At 42.7% G+C, this 21,590-nt stretch overlaps 1 protein-coding gene across 7 annotated transcripts in view; it reads left to right on the forward strand.

The window, feature by feature from the left end:
- Positions 1 to 21,590, forward strand: part of MYO1D (myosin ID) — a 158,192-nt gene that overhangs the window by 84,713 nt on the left and 51,889 nt on the right. For 3 of the 7 annotated variants that reach the window (XR_013941524.1, XM_080565090.1, XM_080565089.1), the window contains exons 19-21: positions 187 to 291; positions 10,833 to 10,946; positions 16,189 to 16,343. Coding sequence is in view for 6 of the 7 variants with exons in the window: in XM_080565090.1 (XP_080421216.1) it covers positions 187 to 291; positions 10,833 to 10,946; positions 16,189 to 16,343 (374 nt within the window). In the remaining variant the exon portion in view is untranslated. The other 4 variants (XM_080565091.1, XM_080565092.1, XM_080565093.1 and 1 more) reach the window with 4 other exon arrangements.

Raw genomic sequence — 21,590 nt, forward strand, 5'->3', positions numbered from 1 at the left:
TTTTGTTAAGGTTTTCTCAGAAAGCACATAAAACTCCAGATGCTCTGCTGCTCTTCAGTGAGGCAGGGACTGGCCGAAGCCTTCAGACTCGGTGGTGCAGCTGTGGTTCTGCCAGGCCTGGCATGACGTAATGCAATTACTTTCTTTAGTAAGCAAGAAGAATTGTGTGCCTGTTTGCTCTTTCAGAGACCAGATGACCCTCAGACCACGGGCTCCTTCATCCCTGTTGCCACTGAGCTGAAACGGAAAGACAAGTACATGAACGTCCTCTTCTCGTGTCATGTCCGCAAGGTAACCAGCGTGCGCGTGGTCTGCAGACACGTGAGCTGGGTGGGGAAATTCTTGCAGCTGAAATTTTGTGAAGCAAAGGGTGAGGAGAGGTAATGCTGGAGATATTTCAACAGGTGGCAGTTGAAAGCAGTCCTATTTTAAGGAATAGTATCAGTGATTTTTGATGGATACGTAATTCTGAACCTATTGCACCAAAGGATGCTTTTTCTGAGGGGCTTCTCTGGCCTCTTCATTTCAGAGGAATGAATAAATTCTGTGTAACTGGCTTGGGTCTGACTTTTTCCATAGCAGAAAGTTGGTTCTTTTTCTTTTCCTTAAATTGATTGAAAGGTTTTAAAAACTAATTAGAATAATGTGCTTGCATAATTTTTTTATGGGTAGTTTAGAATGATCTATATTATGCTGTTTTTAAATGTCTGTCAGGATAAGATACTTTGACTTTAACAAAGACAAAAACATTCAATGGCAGGGCTACTGATATTCAAGTGTTTTTCAGGAGCTTTTTATTTGTATACACTTTTTATTTCCAAAAATGTGCTATTGTAGTTGGTCTTCACTTCCCAGAAGTACAGCATGTGTGTGATCTTTATGATTCTGCAAATATTATATTTAACACTAACACAAAATTAATTTTGCAGTGAGAAATCTCACTTTATAACAAAACTTCTTTGCAAGTGGTAGTGATTTATATTATTTATACAACAGTAAGTGATTTCTGTATATAAAAATAGAAATCTCTTATTGCTAAAACTATTTCAGTGGAGTAGTCCATTGCTTTTAACGTGTTCGCTTTAAGAGTGTGGTTTGCTGATTAAATGAATGGTTTGAGTGAATATTGGTTTATGTTGTTAGGATTAAAGGAGGATTGGGTGAGTCTGAATCTGAACCTCATCTTTACAATCTTGGCAGCAGTTTGTCTGGAATCTGTGTGACAGAGAAAGAAATACAGAAGAATTTCACCCTGGCTTTTTTCACCTTAGGCTGAAAACAAAGGAATTCCTATTGTAATTCATTTAATAAACTAGAACCAAATTATTGCTGTTTCTAGCTAAACTGGAATAATTGTAAAAATACAATATTCAGTTCTTAACGAAGTGACTGTACGAGTTGTCATTTTGAATAAGAATGGAGAGACGGTGAGGGGAATTACTTGGTGTGTGTATAATATTAAACTCCCACAGTGGGTATACATACATTGCTCACTGTTACGCAACTTTTAATCTTTTAAATCCTTCTGTTTCTCTCACTTGCTCCTGATTCAGCTTTAAAGGACAATATCCTGCACAGGAATAGGTAAAAGCAGATATTTGAAACACAAATCCATACCTTATTCTGTTCAGTAATTGCAAGCACAGAACTCTTACCTTTAGGCAAGCATCTGAGCAGTTCCTTTTTGTTTATGGTGCATGAAGAAATCTTTTAGAATGCAAACAGGCCTTGTTTCTATACTTTCTTTTACTGCATTTACCGTGTTGGAAAAAGCATTTTCTGCTGGGGTTTGTTGCATTGGTGTCCTACCACTTTATTGATAATAATAAAAGCAGTCTGGAGACAGAGAAGATGTTGCCCATCATAAAGTAGGTTTCTACCTGAAATTTCAGTGCTTGCAGAGGCAAAGAAAGCTTTAGCTTATCATGGGTGCTTTAAAAAAAGTAGCTCAGTTGAAATAGGGAAACACCACAGAGACTGCGAGGTTATAGACTTGCGGTCTTGAGGCTTTTAAATTATCTTGCAACTTTTTTGATCATTTTAAAGGTTAAATCGTTGGTCACTCTCGTATATCAGAGAGGTCAGGCTTCATCCTTCCTTTGCCTGGTTAGTTAGGGACATCTTTGCCTGGCTTTTGAAGTCATCAGCAGTGGAAACACACACAAGCATGGCAGGAGGCTACGAATGGCTCAGGTAGGACAGGCGAACCTGCAGGTGCCAGCAGAGGATGGCAGCTGGCTGGCACGTGGGATTGGCTGCTCCTCCAAACCCAGCTGTGCCTGAGCCTTCAAAGTCATTAATGCTTTTCTGGTCTTCATCCTTAAAGATCTGTCTTAGAAAAAACAGCTAAATGTAGTGAAATGATGGCCTTGAAGAAACTAGTAGGAAGCACCTCTTCCCAAACAAATGGATAAAATCACTCCAGCATTACTGTTGAGGACAAGCCCGCATCTGGGATCTTTAATGACGTATGTAAGCCTGGCAATTTCAGTGCATCTCTGGGTTTAAACTCAAAAGCAAATGACCCCTTTCAAATCCATGCTTGGATGTAATAACTTTTTGAGTGAACTGCTTGTCTTCCCTCATATATGGACAAGAAATGTCCAAGCAAGCTTGAAGTGAACAAAGGAGAGAAACAAACAATAGTGAACTTTGAAAGCTAACAAGACAAAGATTTGACGTTTCAAGATTTATCATTTTACTTTCCAACCAATGTACTTCTTTACAGAGTCGAAATTAAATCTGAACCTTAGAGTTGCAGACTAAGCAAGAGTGAAAATTGCTGTAAAGCCTGTAAGCAACTTCATTCTTTGACTAGATGAACACAGTCTTTTCCCTGAAAACAGTGTTAGCCTGTCTTTCACTGTGTCACATAAAAGAATTTACATTTTGAGCTGTCTTTTTAAAACTAAGGTGTTTTTTGTCAAAAATAACATTCGGCTTCTTTACCCAAAAAGTACTGTAGTCAGTGCTATTGGGCAGGGGGAATTTCTTTTTTTAAAAAAAAAATAAATGAAATAAAAACATGAAATTGCTTCTTGTTAGCTTTATCCTTTTTATCCTTTTTTAAATTGCCCATGTAATACCACGTTACTTGCACAAGTGTGGCATTTGATGTTAGCACGGTCAAGCTGTATTGATGGTCTGAACATTTGAAAGGGAGCTATTTTCACTGCAGTGAAGTTTGTCAAATTTCTTATGCTAAACCTGGTTTGTTGTGGATTTGCAAATTGACTGTTACTGTTTGTTTCTCAGCTGAAACTTGGCTCTCACAAGCTTTAGCAGGGGACTGAAAAATGTGTTACAGAAATGAAAATGTAATTACTTATCAGGTGATTTCATTGCTTGAATAATGCTATTCAACAAAGCGTCAGTCCACAGAACAGGGTTACTCAAGTTCATTGGTGGTATATTTTCATGATTCAGCCTATTTGGGGATTCTTGAGCAAAATGTGCTGTTTCTGCTGGTCCTTGTGTCAGGCAGAAAGGTGTTACTGTAACGAGAGAGCACTTTGAGTTGAGATAAATGTTTTATTTCTGGAGCCACATCAGACTTCCTTTATGCCTTTGAATAAGGTGCCATACCTTCCTTCCACCATGCGTAAAGCAGTTCTTGTCTTTCAACAGCAATATTAGGTGTCTGATCCTTAAATTTTTCAGATAATTGCAGTCTAATACACTTCTTTCTTTGAAAAGAAATGACATTAAGAGGATAAGTACTGGGCAAATTGAACAGACACAAGTCTGGAGTTCATGTATGTAAAAAAGTTTACATATAGAACATATCTGCTGTGGATTGTAAGATATTTGCTAACCGTTAACTTCTTTGAAACAGACTTTTTGTTAGCTGATTGACGTTGCTCTAGTGAAGTCAAGAAAGTAATAGCAACTTGCAACAGCCAGGGAGCTGCTCTTGAAGTATTGAAAACTGCTGTTAAAGTTTTCTTTAGCTTGAGTGTATGGGGTCTTAATTTCAACAGCTTGAGATGAATAACAGCAAGCGAATCTGTTTGGACCGAAGGTTTTCTAGTTCTTTTTATAGAATGCCTGTGAAGAGACTTTGACGTCTCGCTGATGGGATGTGCATGTGTTTGCTTTCTCGCAGTAGGTATAGGTAGAAGCAGGTCATTTCTGCCTGTGGAAAAATACATCTTTACTGAGCATTATGATGCTCTTTATTTTTCAGAGGAAATTTTCAAGATTTTTGCCTTGGGAAACTAAATGCATATTTCATGCACACCACCAGATTTTGTTTTATCACCTAGGAAACAACAATTTCTTTTTTAGAATAAGGCTTTTTTTCCCATTTTTCTCCCTTGTCATTTGTGGCACCATGCTCCCTCGAGAGGACCATCTCCAAAGCCTGGTGCCTCTCACCCTGCAGTGGCAGAGACCTGGAAAGCTCATTTGAAGGTTTTTCTGCTATTGGCTGAGGGTTGGACCTTCATTTTTCCCTATAAGCTAGGCAGGAAGCTAAATTAGGACTGATTCACATAGGGATCAACAAAGATATAAATAAAAAAAGCCCAGAAGGTGCAGAGAACACAATGCGAGGAAGGGCTGTTCTCTGAGAGGGTATAATCAGTATCTGAGAACATAAGGCCTGTCTCTACTCCTACAAAATCAAAAGAATAGTGGCATTTGCAATTGTGCTGGCATTTCTCTGAATCTCTTCTGTACATGCTTCCCAATGTGACAGGTTACTTCTAAAAACACAGCATGTATTATTTACATAAATATGCCATAGATGCATGAGGCACCTGAAGCAAAGCAATTGCTTGGAAAGAGCCGAAAAGGACATGAATTCCTCAGCAGCGAGAATTTGCTTCTCGTGTGAGATAAGCTGCTGTTCGTCCCCTTTGGTGTGTCTCTTTAACTGTTCAGCTGAACTTACTGTTCAGTGTGAATGCTACAAACGGTGGGTAGACACAAGGAAGAGTCTGAAACACTCTGGGAAAACTGCTGTAATGTTATATTGCCTTGCAGAATCAGAACATGCTTTAAGGGCAGAGACATTTCTTCTCAGAGAGAGCGGTCAGGCATTGGGATGGGTTGCCCAGGGAAGTGGTGGAGTCACCGTTCAAGGAAAGGTTGGACGTGGTGCTTGGGGACATGGTTTAGTGGGTGACATTGGGGGGGGGGCTGGACCAGGTGGTCTTGGAGGTGTTTTCCAACCTTAATGTTTCTGTGATTCTGTGTTACACTGATGAGAGGCTAGAGCCTGAGCTGGAAAACGTCATGTGGAACAGGGTCTTATCAGGCTGCAATTTGCACGGTCCTGCAGTTTTGCCACCAAACCTAACCCATAAAAGTGGCCTAAAAGAAAGCTGGAGAGGGACTCTATCAGGGAGTGTAGCCAGGGAACAAGGAATAATGGCTCTGAACAAATGGAGGGGAGATTGAGATCAGATCTGATGTGAGGAAGAAATTCTTCACTCAGAGCGCAAAGCGCACATGGGAATTAGGGCTGAAGATGCACCTTGCTTCTGTTCTTTTCTGTAAAGAAAAGAATGAAATTGCCTAAAAAACAGTGCTAAAAATAAAGCCAGGGCACAGGATGGGAGGTGCAGGACGGCCCCTGTGGTCAAGGGGCAGCCTTTCTCTCTGGCAAGCCAAGTGGCCCGGGGGAGCCAGCCCCAGGAAAGGGGCCCTCAGCCCTCCAACCCTCCTCCTTGTCCATGTGAGAGCATCTTCCAGGCCAGTCCCAACACAGCCGCCTTTGGACACGCATGGACCACTCCATCACAGAGCCTTGCTGAGGTCACAGTGGCCACCCCTGCCCCGCCTTTGCTGCGGGCCCTATAAAACAGGCCCCCCTGCAGCTGGCCACCACTCGCTCAGCAGCTAGGTCCTCCGATAGCCAGCGTACGCGGCAGGAAGGAGACTAGGAGCAGCAAGGCGAGAAGCGGCCCTCCTTGGTGCGCGAGGACAGCTATGCCGTCCGAAGAATCACCAAGAAAGAGGGCAGCTAACATGGAGAGGTGTCATGGGCGGAGGTATAGCGCCAGCAGCACGAGAGACACCAGTGCTCGAGAGACCTCTGGCGCACAGCCCATAGACACATTTAAGCGGTACCACTGGTACCGCAACGACGCGGGGAACAGGCCGCCCCCTCATCCACCCAGCGACAGGGGGCCTGGGCATTACCAGTGGCGCAGCGGTGGAGCGGTGCCGAGGCAGGAGCACCAGGCAGAGAGCCGCGCGGAGCAGAGGCGTGCCCACAGTCGGCAACGCAGTGTGGGACCCAGGCACGGCCGTAAAACAGACGGCAGCATCGAACCCGTGCGTGAAAATCAAGCCGAGAGTGGCATGGGTCCTAGGGGTGGAACTGGTCGACCCCCTGGTTCGGCACCCTGGCCGGAAAACATTCCGAATGGAAGGCATCGCGTTTGGGCTGTCCCAGGCAAGGACTGGCTTATCCTTCTTCCAAGCACCGTGGAGCCCATGGAGCTGAATCCACGAGAAGATGTGGAGGAAGAAATGGAAGTGGATCCACCTGCGCCAGAACAGACCTGGGACTCCCGCGGTATGTCTCTGCTCTCTGCCATCCGAGAGCACCGACAGCGTCGCAGGAGTGCCCGGCCGGCTCCCTACCTGTCGTCGCTCAGGCTCCATGCCAAGCATTAGCTTGGAGCCGCCAAACACCACGGACATCGCGCAGGCTTACCTGCAGGATGTCCCGGCAATAAAGAAATCTGTTGCCAATTCTCAGGGCTTGTGGGAGTGGTTCTTTCCCAGAAGTTTAGTGGGTGACATTGGTGGTAGGGGGTGGCTGGATCAGATGATCTTGGAGGTGTCTTCCATTGCAAACATTGAATTTTCATGATTCTACGATTCTAGGGAAGCCTTGGCTTCCCAAGCCATGGAGAGTAGTGTCCAATGAGCTGCACATCCCAAGCACGGCTGGAGGAGGCTGCATTGCTCTGCTCAAAGAACCACGCAAGCAGCACCACACGCTCCTAACCTTCTTTCTTCATGCCATTCCATGTTTCACTGTATTTTTTTTTCTCCCATCCGTTGCTTCCTAACATAATTCCAGTTATTCAGCATCTCTGCTTGTGAGATTTTCCAGGCTCTTACCTATTTTCTTTACCTTCTCTGAACCATTATATTCTCCTTTGCCTTCTCCACCCCAGTGTGTCACCGTTATCCCAAGTAAGAGCCTGGCAACCAGGACATTATTCCCCATGCTTGTCTTTACTGCATGCGAACTCCTTCCTTGTTTTCAGCTGCCTCACATGTTTGTGCCAAGATCTATCCAAAGCTGTCTAAAATCAGTTACTTTTTTCTTCAGTTACTTTTTCTGAGTTGGTGTGGTTAATTTAAAGCTGTCATGTAGCTCTCTGATTTGCATTTTTTGCTTTTATCTGCTCTGAACTTTGCCACTCTGCTGCCTGTTGGTGGAGCATATTTAAGGTCTCCAGTTGTCTCCTGATTTCACCTAGGAAAATCGTATTTATGTTCATGTGCCTCATCACGTCTCACCCTTGTTTACACTTCTCACTTGATTAATAAATATCTCTGTGACTGCGATACACCGATAACTCTGGTTTTGCCTTGGTGAAAAGTATTTTCTGCTTTCTGCCCTACTTTCTCACTTGCTTCTGCAAAGACTTTACTTGGTGACTGTTTAGTACCTAGCCTCTTGGGAGTGGGCCTGTGAAAGTCTAGATTGCATCAAGTATTCTCCTTTTGTGTAGTATTTGCTTGACGAATTAATTGTAATGTTAGAGAAACACATGTTTCCTCTCTGAAAACCCTGCTTGCTAGAGCCTAACATCAGCAGCAGCCTAGAATAATATTTGTGATGAGCTGCAGGAGGATGGGAGGGATTTAAATGATCTGTGTATAGACAGGAGATGTGACTCAAGCCATGATCCCAGGGTATAAAACACTGCTCTGGAGAGAATATAATTTTCTTTCCTGTGGGAATGTGATCTTCCTACTTCTTTTTCTGTAAAAAAATCACATCAACTGCACGAGATATTTAACGGTAGTTGACTAGTGTCAGTCTTCCTGTATTTTCCCCAGATCAGATGTTGTTGTGAAGGTACAACATTTAGTATCTTGTAGCCTTTGAATGAGTGCATTCTTAATAAACAGTTGCACGTCTTTACAATAATTTTCCAGAGGTGCTTATGGCTTATGTGGCATTTGACAGCATTTTTGGTGATATAATTGATCAGGGATGCTGTTGCTGGAGACCTGATTGATAGCCTACAATATACATGAATTCAGAACATCAGAATGTCTAGAATTAAGAGAAATGATATAATTACATTTCTTGGTGCTTGGCTGTGTCTATTACTTTGCATCATTAGCTGATGCTTAAATAATCTTTTTTTTTCTTTTTACTCTTATGTAGAAACAGGATGTGTGAACTGGAACAAAATACTGGGACATGGGGCTGTGTACTTGACTGTTTTCAACTGCACTTGGTTCTTCCAGAACGGCTGCGAGCTCATGCATTTCTGTCTTCCCATAGTTATTTTTTTACTTTATCAGAAATGTTGAATATAATTGGTATATAAAAAAAAAAAGTTTTAGGGTTGGTCCACGTGAACTAAAATATAAGAATACTATAAGATAGAGCTTCTTTTCCCTGTGCACTGTCAGTGGAGCTGCTAGTGTTGGCTTTTATTGCCCCTTTCTTCTGAGTGTCTGATTATGCAAGCAGTATCCCAGGTGGATAGTATTTTGAGTACAAACTGAAGTGAGCCATCTTCTTGACTATGCCTAAGATTATTGCATGAGGGTTGGGACACATATGTATAAATAATCTCTGCTGCTGTTGACTGACGATGAGATTACAGGTGGTAATACAGCAGTTTGCCTCAGCGGGCAATTGATGGTTCTTCACTGAATTATAGCCGTATCTATAATTGGTCTTAAATTTACAGCTGTGGAGCCCAGTGGCGATATTAAGATATTAATGCTTCCCAATGGCAACACTAAGATGCATTTGCTGAACTACTTGAAACTGTCAGAATACTTCAGATACTGTGAAATCTATGTTCTTGGTAGCCTACAGGCTGATGAGATCGTAGAACGATCGAGGTGGGAAGGGACCTCTGGAGTCTGTGGTCCGACCTCCTGCTCAGAGCAGGTCTAGCTTCAAGTAGATGAGGTTGCTTAGGCTCTTCGTCAGCTGAGCTTTGTAAATCCCCAAGGAAGAAGATGGCACAGCCTCTGTGAGCCCTGCACCAGAGCTGCCACCCTTCCAGTGAGATTTTTTCCCATATGTCCCACAGGACTTTCTGCTGCTGCACCTTCTGCCCGTTGCCTCTTGTCCTTTTGCCATACTTCTCTGAGAAGTCTAGTTCCTACCTTTGTCAGAGAGTACAGCCATGTAAAGATGAAAATAAGTTTGTCTCTTTCTGGAGGCCAGCACTGAAGTTGTTTGAAGTAGTCTGATTTTCCTTGTTTATCTTGTAGGAGTGAATCAGGAGACCAGAGTCCAGTTCAAAACAACATTAGAACAGTATAAGCATTTAACAACAGCAGCATCTTCCTTGGTGGTCAGTTAACCTTAGAGGTACACGTGCCTCTGCATGCTTTCCTGTCTGCATTAGAAGTTTGCTGCTTGCTGTAGCTTTGCTCTCTGTATTCCCAGAACAGCAGCAGAGAGCATAGCTGGGCAGCTAGCCCAATTTAAAGAAGTTCTTTTGAGGGTCTTGAACTCACCGGCGATACCTAGACATCACTGCCGTGAATGCCATGTCCTTAACAGAATGCAAGGTCAAGTTAAAATACCAGATGAGTGATGTCCACCTCAATAGAAAAATCTGCTACTGACAGCCAGGGTCTGGCACAGCCGAGCTGATCTTGTGGCTCGCCCTGCGTTCTGCCTGTTCATCATCACCCAGAGCATCACTGCGCCTTTCCCTTGCTCTGGTGCTTGTGCGGCCCTTCCCTCACTAAGTTCACAGAAAGGGCAGATTTTTGTCAGGTTACCGAGTTGGTAGGGCTGATGGGCACCAGAGTTAGCTTGGGGTTTGGGGTTAGACCCCCTGGAAAGGGGAATGGATTTCTTGCTTAGCAAGGGAGAGGCTTGTGTTCAATACCCTTTGCAGCCTGCAGGCATTGCAGCTTGGGTCTTGTGCTTGCCAAGAACTACCTTTGCCTTTCTTCCACCAGGTGGTTGCACCAGGTCCCTGCATGCAGACCTGGCTCTTCCAGGCTCCTCCTTCTCTATTCAGTCTTCAGTTCCTTTTGCAGAGTGGCACAACTTCAGCAGAACTGGAGGAGCGTGCCCTTACTGGGCTAACACATGTTAGGGAAGGATGCTCGTCCAGGTTTTCCACTTCTTGGGCTAGTTGCTTGGCTACGCTGAGAGCACAAATGTTTTAAAAGAGGGAAATGGGACGTGCTCAGATTTAGGATGGGCCAAGGCATCTGCTTTCAAATACGTCAGGTCTGGACTGGCACACACCCTGGTGACACCCTTTTAGCTCTGTAGGGGACATGTGTTCGGCATTGTTCTTTTGAGGGGACAAAGGCACATACATAATGTAGGAACAAAAGCTGTCTGCCTGGCTTTGGGGTCTGCTCAGTGGACAGGGACATAGGTTAAAAATTGCTAGTGGAAAGCATCTGTCCTTGGTTTAGGCCATGGTTGTCCCAGCCCTGCTGGATGACTCTAGGAATGTTGCTTCTCTGAGAATGCCCGTTTCTCTATTTATAAAATATGATTATGGGGTCGACCTTCCTTTTTCACTCCTTCAAGTAAACCTGTTGAAGATCTATGTGAGTTTTGCATGTCTACTGCTGCAGACTTTTTATTCTGCATCGTTTTGCATTGATCACTGTGACTGAAAATTGCTGCTTTACAGGTCAATCGCTTTAGTAAGGTGGAGGACCGAGCAATCTTCATTACTGATCGACACCTTTATAAGATGGACCCTATGAAGCAGTACAAAGTGATGAAGACCATCCCCCTCTATAATGTAAGTACAAGGCCTGGAGAAGCTCATCTCAGGCTGTCTTAGTCATGGGCTGTTTAGCTCTATTTTCTGATCTACAGAATGGAAGAAGACCTTGGTTTACATTTTTTATGTATTTAATAGCTTTAAAACACTTAAGTACAATTATCTACAGCACTGATGGCTCATGTTAGCTTTTAATTTTGGTGCATAAAATAAAAGCTAAAAACCAAACTGCTTATTGCACTTTCTTCTGTTTGTTCTATTTTGTTATTTATTTGCTGTGTGCTGCAAGATCTTGGCCACATAAGAGGGCTAGCATTTCACAGTGGCTTAAGACACAATTTCTCTGTCTCTTGGGGTTTGTTTGATCCTTCGTGTTGTTTGATTTTTTATATATATATATATTTATTCATGTTTAATGTAAATTTTATCAAAGCTAAGTTCAGAATTGTAGTGAGGTATCTGTCCTTCAGGGTAGCAGAGTTTAGCTGCCAGTCACAAAGAAGCAGATTATCACTGATAGGAAGGGGGATGGGAGAAAAGCTCATTTTTAGCTCTTCAGCATCCTGGAGTGTGGATTCAACTGCTTGTTTGTTTTCCTCAGCCTGAGGTAACACCACTGTGATTATCTTAAACCTACAGAACCTGGCTGGGTTGCTTGCAAATGTCGTGAGCAAATTTGTTAGGACGTTTGCATTTGAAGAAATAATAAATCCTCAGGCCCCACATTGCTGAAAGACTAAAGAAGGGATTACGGTAACAGTAAAACCTAATCTGCAAATGTGGATGGAATGATTAGCTCAGATTGCATCCTTAATGTTGGTTTTATTGGACCTCTTCTAACGTCCTTGGTGGTTACCCACCAAAGCTGCACACTGATTGCCCACTGCAGTATGTGGAGTAACTGCTCGCCTGCCTTACTTATTTTCCCTAACAAGAGAATCTGTTTTAGCAAAGCAGTGTGACCGTGACAGTGTCTCTTGTTTTGAAAAGATATTACTGCCATGTATTTAGCAGCTGCAGGTCATTTTCCTAAGTTGATGTTCTGTTCTACTGACGTTGTCTCTTAATTGTGCAAAATGAAATTGTCAGCAGACAACGCTAAATGACTAACTCTTGCTTGTGCAAACAGACTTGTTAAAATCTACAGCAGACTGCTCTTTCAAGGTGGGTGGATTTTTTTTTCAAAGAATCAAGGTGAGCTCAGGTAGACAAGGTAGAATTCTGTCTGTCGCAGTTTCTCACTGTTAGTTTTCTAAGCTGTTACCTTATACAAAATAGTTAGGCTAGCGCAATTCACTTGCTACATGAGTAATTATAGGTAAAGCTGTATTTATCTCAGCTATAGAAAAATCCCTGCTTTCCCTGTATGTCTGTAATGCAGATGGGTTTAAAGGTGGAGCTGTACGTTCAAGTAACAGAGTAAGACCAGGTCACTCTGGGAAGATCTTTTCTGTTGCTACTGGTAGCCTGAACATTTTCCTCTGAGATCCTTAATGCATTAAAAAAAAATAAAGAAGGATGCAGTACAGTGCGTTTGGAAACATCAGCTTCCTGTTCCTAACTCCAAAGAAGCTGGAACACAAATGCACTGCAAAAGGAGCCAGACACTTAACAAACCATTGTCCTGGGTCTGGCTGGGATGGAGTTCATTGTCTTCCTAGCAATGTGGATGAAATTTGTAGGTTGCTTGTAGAAAGTCTGTTACTTAGAAATGTTAGTAATTACTGTTTTTTCACAAGACATGTATGTCTGAAATGGAGGATCCATTCACACAGGGTGAGTGGCAACTTGGCTGTAGCATGGGCTGCCTGTGCATCTCCTGGAGCAGCAAAGCACTTAAATGTTCTGTGCGTATAGGTCTCTTGTGACAATATTTGAATTTCTATAGATAGGAATCAGCTTTATTTGTAGATCTGCAATTATTCCCTTTTCCAGCCTACCCCTAGGCTTTTTGACTGCAGTTGCCTTTACCTGAACAATCACCAAGAGCTCCTGGGTTACTTCCTATGGGAGGAATGGGTCCAAAAAACCCCTCAGTGACTCACACAGGTGCCAGTCTTATTCCAGCCTGGAAGTTTGTCTGATGAAAACAATCTTTGGTAAATGCTGTAGTCATGTATTTCTGCTCTGTTGGCCAGAGGTCCTCCTTTCACCTGCTTCCGCTCCACCGTGGTCCTTGGGAACACAAGAAAATCTGTGGGCACAGGGATAGGGGTGGCATCGTGGTGACAGGGCACGTCCACTGATCCTACTGATTTGCTGCCGACTCCTCTCTGAGCAGCAGGAAGAAGAGAGTTTGGAAATGTATTTGGTTTCTATATAGTATGTGAAACACATGTTTTTTTCACTAGGATTTTTCAAGCTGAACTCCTGCTAATGATCAGTGCTGTAATCCAATAGCTTTTCCCTTTTCTGGTTGTGTTTTGTGTTGTGTTACGGAGTGATTTGCATACGTGTTGCCTGCTGCCTCGCGTGCGCTCCCTTGTTTTTCTGCACGCCCGATCTCTGCCTGTGTGGGAGCCCCATGGCAGTGCGCAGGGAGGTGCTGTAAGTGGCCGTCCGTGATGCGGATATTTGTTCCCTTTCGTAGAAAGAACAATTGTTTGAACTGATATGAATACTTCTGAGAAGCGAAAGGGTAATAAATACGCTGGTCTTGGTGTTTATCGGATTATCAGGTATGTCCCACCAGAAAGGTGCACGCTCGCTGGGGAAGATGGATTGCCCTTCTAACATGTAAGGGTGAACCCAGCTGAAATTCATCTGCCTGTTAGCTGTGCAGCTTGCCATCAGCATTTCTGAAGCACCCTATCAACACGGCAACATCCTTAGGGATGGTGTTTCCATGGAAATCTCATCGGAGACAGTCAGCTGATGTCTGTTCCTACCATAAACTTGTTTTCGGCTGAAGGAATCGCGCTATAGTTTCCCATCTCCTTTAGCTATGTTTACTTGTAAATGGTTTAAGCATAGCCCTTAATGTATGCCTGCTTGGATTTCAGGTTCTGCATTCTTATTTCATACCCTGTGTAAGGAATCTGTAATTTTGTGCAAGTGATTACAAAGCAATAACTTTCCTTTCAAGCCTGACTGTTTCACTGGATTGAGCTGCTACTTTGGGGGATTTTTTGTGTGCAACTGTTCCGGCAGTTGCTTCAGAAGTACCACTGTACAATTATCTTTTTATTCTTACCTGGAGAAAAAAAGAAACAGATAACGTCAATAAGGAATTAGAAGATGACTGAGCAGCAGAAAGGATCTTACCACTGCCTTTCCCAGTACAGTGGAGAATATAATAAAGGAAATTCTGTGGCTGCTGAGAATTTTTTTCTGATCTGCAAGCAGGGCTAATATTAGTGCTTGTAAATACTGAGATAAGCACCTTCTCTAAAATTATTTCTTTTGTATTATTTTTATTTGTTCAGATAGTCTTGTGAGGAGGGGCAAAATAGGAACATTTTGAAGGGCTCGTGGACTTCTAACACAGTTCTTTTGAATAATTAATGTTTAAATAGGCTTTTCAAATTCAGAGATTTCAACTTGTTCATCTTTCATACTCGGTACACATTTAAAACCTTGATGGCAGTAGTCCCAGCGGTGATATTGTGCTCCCAGGATGTTATCTAAGCATGCAAATTAATTTTAAGGGACACAGTAAACCCAGGCAACTGTTAATGTGTGTGCATGAAGAGTAGCTTGTTTTGAAAGTATTTCATAACCTTAAAATACTGTGAATGGCAGGGAATAAACTCCACCTGTGTTGGGTATGTGCAACTGGTAGCAGGAGGTCTCTGCTCAGTGCCTAGAATATCAGCAATAACTGTCGTCTGTTGTGCTGCAATAATAAGCCAGCAAAATGTGAGCGACTCTCAACTTGTGTAGTGTTTCATCCAGAAAATAGGGCACACACCACACTTCTGCATGCTGGCTGTGGCGTGCTTTTCAGGGATGACGCTGCTGTCTGGTATGTGGTAGACATCCGGAGCTGTAACAGGTTTCTTGGAAATAATACACGGTGCCTACTAAACCAAGCATATGGATTTAGGCTGTTTCTGAGAGATTCATGCTTCTGAAAGTACTGCATAGGCTCCAACTCGATCTGTGCTAATATGCTTTCCAACACAGGCCGTGGGGATACATAGAAGGCTCTTTTTTTTTTTCTTTAAAAAGAGGATGATGAGATTTTGATTTCAGTAAAACAGTGTAGCAATGCCTCTTGCTTTTAGGAGAATGTGGCTTCCCTCTGCCTGTCCCTGGATGACTCAAAAGAGTTGGGTAGTCCTTTGGTGGACAAGGAATGTCTGTTCTAGTATCTGTTTGTATTAATCATTCTTTTTCCTCTCTCCCTCTAGCACCAGTTTGTAAATGTACTTGCCTCTTGATTTTTCTTTTTGCCTCCTTATATTTTGTCTCCCTAGCATAGATGCATTTTTTTTTAATTTAAATATTCACCTGAATAGCCTGTGTACCTAGACTGCCACTCAGAAATTTTTCCTGCTTTTGCTTTGGGAGATGTCAAGGACAAAGCCTTTAATGTACCAAGTAGCAGTTACTTAGCAGACCAAAAAGAAAAAATCTCTTTTTATTTTGTCAGAACAGCAAGACATTAATCCATGACTAAATACTGGAATCAACACGGCTTTGTGGGGTTTGCAACTTATATTCTTCATCAGAATGTTTGGGCTTTCAGTAGATTTTGTTCCTGTGTTGTCTGCATATCATTACATTCCCGGAGCTGTGTCTGTGGATTTGAGCAGAGGAGATGGTTGTTGGCCAGACTGATGGTTATTGTTGGCTTCCCTTGAAAAGAAAAGAAAACAAGCTTGTGGATCTGCCCCTGAGTGATGTGGTATCATCCGGGGTGAGATCTGGGGGAGCCTCGTCCTTCCTGGTGCACTCTGGCGAGCGGCACATGGCACTGGAAGTGCAGACGGGCACTGCAGGACCGCGCCGCTGCTAGCAGGAGCAGCTCCAGAGGACACAGCCTAGGCGGCAGAATTTCCCTGCATTTTAGCTGGGACCATCGGCTACCTCCCGGCCCCTCAAAAAAAACACCACCAAACCTATTGTTTCACTTTTGTACTTCGGCTTGTGGGAGCGGTATGGTGAGCTTGCACGTTGCCATTCTCCAGGCACTGCTCTCGCTGGTAGAGGTAGAACTTGAGAGGCAACATGGCATAGTGGGGTGGAAAGAGCTGGTCTGGCCCTTGGCAAAAAATATATCAAAGTGTATGACGTTGCTCTTGCTTCCTCTTCACAGTTGATAGGATTGAGCGTCTCCAATGGAAAGGACCAGCTCGTGGTCTTCCACACGAAGGACAACAAGGATCTCATTGTCTGTCTCTTCAGTAAAGAGCCATCTAATGACAACAGGATTGGAGAGCTGGTGGGAGTCCTGACGAGCCACTTCAAGAGGTCAGTGTTGTTTGGATTGTGCTGAAAACTCAGTCTAGCATGCCAAATCAGAAACTTGCTGTGAAGTCATTTTGATGTCAGTCTTGAATTTTATCTGTGTTACTTCGCTGTATGACTAGGATACCAGAGCAGCATTTTTCCCTGTATTTTTGGGACATACTTTTTAGCTACCACACTTCGCTTGCCCCTTCTTCCTTCCCTATCTGTGCTTATTAGAACATAGATGTTTGGGGACACACATCACTGAAGATGCATTCTGAGTGTGTCACAATGTCTCATAAACACGTTTTAAGGTCAAGCTCTTCATATGTAAAATTAGGATACAGCTATTCCTTTCTCAAATTGTTTTCCCTGCCACTAGTGTCAGTAGATCATTTAGTGCTTGAGCTGTAAAATGTTGTCTCTGAATCCCTGCAAATTGTCTCACTTGCAAATCACTGTGTAAAATCTTTTTTAGTGGTAGACTAAACACTTAAATGGTTATCTTGCATTGAGCTTCTTAGAGGTACAGCTGAACTAGCAATAATCACCTTTAGAGTATACAGCAGGTTTGGGATTGCACAGAAAAGCTGCACAGCAGTCATTGCATTGCAGACAATCACATAAAATTAACTCTGTAGAGAAATGGTCTGACAATTGGACAAACCTTCAGAGTTCTTCTCTTGCTCCTCCAGAACAGATTCTCATGAGAATCAATACTGATCAGCATCACATGCAGCATTTGGGTTTTGCCATTCATAATATCGTGCTTCATTTATGATAGACAAGAAGGAGTCTTTATAGGTAAATACTCATTTGGAGCTGCAGGTGGCAGGACAGTGAGTGAATTTGTTATATTAGGTGCCTGGGTAATTTTTTACATGAACTCGAGAAGAGCATGCTGATTGAGCCACTTGTGTCAGTACTGCTGGAGATAGGTGCCAAGTTCATCCGAAATTAATTCTAAGCATTGGCATAACTTGCTTTGAGAAATTCAGCGCTGAAAAGCAACAGAAAGCATTCTCTTTTTTTTTTTGTGTTTACCTCAATATAGTTTAATTTTCAAATGTAGCTACTCATGGAGGCTCAGGAGGTTATGGGAATATGTCTTGTAAAGCAGCACGCTTCCTTTCAGGAGTCCTGCGAAGTAGCTGGATTTCTTTCATGTCTGATGTGTTTTGAACGCAGGTGAAATCTCCAGCTGATGCTCTTCAGTGCCTTAACAAGTCTGTAATGTTGGGAAGAGCTGTGAAACTGTTGATTGCACCCCAGATCCTATATTCTCAGTGTTCAGACTTCCCTGTTTTGCTGTTCCTTTTCCCTAGCCATTACAACAAAGCACCCCAGCCTTTTGTCATGCTGAGACCATTGTGGGGACTGGTCTAAAATACTGAGCCTTTCATATAGGGGTATAAACTATTGATTTTCAATTTCTTATACAGATTTAACAATGACATTTTTATTTTTAAAAAGAATTGGTTTTAGTTTTTATCCATCTAATTAGTTAACTGCCATTTTATTACAGACAGTACTCTTATATGCTGTTTAGTCTTCACTTACTACAGTATCAGAAATGAACTCTCGGCACAGCTGGTTAAATGGAAGTGTCTGAAAGTCACTTTTTCTCAGATGTCTGGTCGAGGTTACAGGTTTAAGGATAATGTACAGGAACAGCTCATTTGCCAAATATCCAAATGTCATGGTTTTCCTCATCAAAGCAATATCTGTAAATCAAAATAAAAGAGGAAAATTCTTGTTTTCAGCCAGTTTCAATTTTCTAAGTGTAAAAAAATCCTGTCTGTGAATGGGATTAGCTGACCCATTGCTCGAGAGGCACTTTGGGAATTCCTCATTAAACAGGATTAGCCGAGAGTCGCTGTCTGCCTCATGGCAAGTGTCAGGTTTCCCTGTCCTGCCTGTCAGGAGGTGCTTGCTGTGACAAAGTGGATCCAGCAGTAGAACCCTGTGAAAGTCGGGTGGCTGCGTGACCCTGGATGTGACTTCAGAGCGGTGCTACACCTGTGATGTGCAGGGCGGCTTCCTTGGGTGGCAGCGGGGTCTCACATAAGGTCCTCTGCAAACGTACAAAGTAGTTTCCAGCCGTCCTGGTCCCAGTCCTGACATCTCCATTAGGAGGTTTTAGCAAGGGTGAGGTTGCACAGGTACCCGTGGTTCCATGTAATACATAACAATGTTTTAAATACTTGTGTGATAAAATCGTTACAACTCTGACAATGTGTACTAACGTACAGGCAGGACTAGGAGGAGACCGGTGGTGACACCTGTGCTAAGGATGTCTGAACCTTCTCATTCAGATGCTTTGTTTGATTCCTAGTGGTAGTTTTCACACTTTCAGGATGTGGTCACAAATGAATAAGCTTTTTAGTGTAAAACTAACATGAAGCTTCTATGAGCTATACAATTTTGGAGCAGCAACTCTGCTGGTTAAGGTGTTAGGGAACTGAATGTAGTCGAGCTAATGGGTGTTTGAGTCATGTTTGTAATTTGGCAGCTGTTATTTTTTTTAAACAAAGCAATTATTTAGCTAACTCAATTCCCAACAGAAATAATGGCAGAGCTGGCTGAAATGTTAATGCTATGGCCACAGTGTACCATCAAGTGCTGGAGCTCGTGTTCAGGAAAAAGGGACCTGAGAAGCTTTTCCAGGAGTGAGAGTGGATGTAAAAGGGTGAGGGCTATCAGCCAGGAAAGGACTTATCTTCTCCATCTTTTACATCGAAGTTGCTTCAGGGTCTTTAAGCCTTTAGAAGACTTCTCCAGCGGGTCAAGTCCAGTGTGCTGAGGACTCTTTCTGGATGTACTTTGGAGCTGTACTTTGCCAGAGAAGACCTGTTTCTAGCCTGTTTTCACAGCACTAATTCCTTCTCATCCTCTGGTGGGTCTCACACTGCCTCTGTCAGCTCCTGTCTGGTTCCTCCTGAAGTGTGGAAGCGTCGCCAGCTGAACACCCGTGATGGCAAAGGCAGCTCAGATGTCATCACCAAAGGTGACCGAGACCCATCCTTTGTTTCCAGGCATTGTGCTCCATTCTGCAGTACACTCAAAGAATTTTTTGTTTATGTCTGGTTTAAACACACATGGTATTTTCTGTTCAACATGCATATTGATCTAAGCTGCATGGGTATCAGTGGCCAGCTCTCTCCAGTGTTTCTGTTCCCCTAATCCCTGCATTGTCTGCAGCCACAGCCACTGGTTTTCTTCCAGGATTGCTGAAGGGAAGGAGGAGTTAAAAGAACAGTAAAAAGCAATTCCTGCAGAACTCCAGCAGAAAATCACTTGCCTAAGGATAATTTTTTATTTTCCATTTCACTTTGAGACCTGTCAGCCAATTTTAATCATCAGTGCTCACTGGATTAATTTTCTTTAGTTCTGGGTTCTTAAACAGGTATGCCTTAGAGCCAATTGCCTTGGCACTGTTACACTATTGACCATACAGTAATTCATAAAAACGGATGTCAGGCTAAAGGCGACGGGCTGTAGGTTTCATTAGAGTCAGTTATCCTGTTCTTCTTGCACACAGGGCTCTTTTTGGCCTGGCACGAAGGTGTCTTTAGGAAGATTATGTTTCTCAGCTTTCCCTTTCACATGCATTCAGTATAGTAATTTTGCTCCATCTGTGCATTTCGTGATGTTATATGAGATGGTAGCGGTTTGTTTGATTGTGGAAGCAGAGAGGCTTGGTTATTTGACTTAGTGGCACATATGTGTATATTGTATGTATGTAATGCAGGAGTATGTGTGAGTGTGTGTATACATACATATATATATATATATTTTAAATACGGACAAAATCTGTCTCATCAGCCTTTCAAAATAAACTGAAATACCAACATGTTAGGTGTAAGGTGTGTGGTTTCCCCAGGCTTCCTAATTAAGCAAGATCTGCATAGGGCAGCGCATCCTTGCAAAAAGCCTCTTTCTTTGCCTGCCCTCAGCAGCATGGTGGCATGTAGGGGACGTATCTGGGATTACAGCTTTATTATGCTAAACACTGTAAACAAACAGATCCTGGTGCAAGAGTTTGCTGCCTAGGCAGACCAGGGAGGTGGAAGGGGGAGAAGCAGCATCGCATTGCACTGGGGAGCAGAGGGCTGCAGTGGTTGTGCTTTTTGCAAGGTTCCACGCACACCTCCAACGCAGCCACTCTGGTTAATATATATCCACTCTGTGTAGACTGGCTGTGCTTTAAAATATTTCCCAGAGTGGTTCTTGAGACTATATTAGGTAATGGCCTTGCTTGATGTGTTAGAAAGCAGCTAATAGTTGTGATCTGGCTGTACCTGGAAGTTCTTGAAACAGCTGCATTGAAATGGAGTAGTTGTGAAGATAGAAAATGAGAAGAAAAGTGCACTTCTGACTGCTTTTCTAGTGTTCAAAGCTCCAGCCATAAATATTTGTTAACACTGGAATTGCTTCAAACTTTGGATGAGTGCAGGATGCCCCTAATCCCCCTGAACTACGTAAATTGAGTGTCAGAATAAAGCCTGTCCAGAATTGCAGGCAATTTGGGGGGATTAAATATATTTGGAACAGGAGAACTCACAAATGTGTTTTTTTTCTGAATTTTGTTCTTTTTAACAAATCAAGTTGTGGCAAACAAAGCCTTCTGCAAACACATTTAAGTGGAAGATTTTTAAATTTGCTGTTATCTTAATAGCAGTGTTTAAGGTTAAGCTCTGAGAGTGCTGCCTCCTGGGTGATTTTTGTTAATAGCATGAGTGTTTGCTAGGTAGATGGAAAGAAGCAGTCTGTAAATGCACATTTTCAATCCATTGTGCAGGAGTAAGGATGAGCATTTTATACATTTTTGATGCTGTCCGTTAAAAAAAAATCAACATGATTTTATTTTGCTTATTTAGGAAAATCAGTCCTCAGCCCAGTTATGAGCACAATCTGGAACACAAATCATTAAGCAGGAGAGCCCAGTCTGTTTAAAATCACTTCAATATTTTTTATTTCCTCCACTATGAAGAAACAGACCTTCCAGCTCAGGCCTAGGTGTCACGCAAGAGGTTTAAAACACTTTGATTTATCATAAAGATGCTCTTTCATAAGGAAACTCCGTTGACTTTAATCAGCTTAACATTTTCCCTTTGTTTAAAAACTGTTTGCCTTTCTCTTGTAGAAACCTTATTAACTGCTGAGACTTAGATTTACATGTGAGTTAAGACAGAAGCATTTTTTTCTATAGTTGGTGACCACCTCAAAGAGACAATGCCGATGAAAACTCTTGTTTCTTTGGGACCG

The sequence above is a fragment of the Anser brachyrhynchus genome (assembly GCF_964034855.1).
Source record: "Anser brachyrhynchus genome assembly, chromosome: 22".
Lineage (NCBI taxonomy): Eukaryota > Metazoa > Chordata > Aves > Anseriformes > Anatidae > Anser > Anser brachyrhynchus.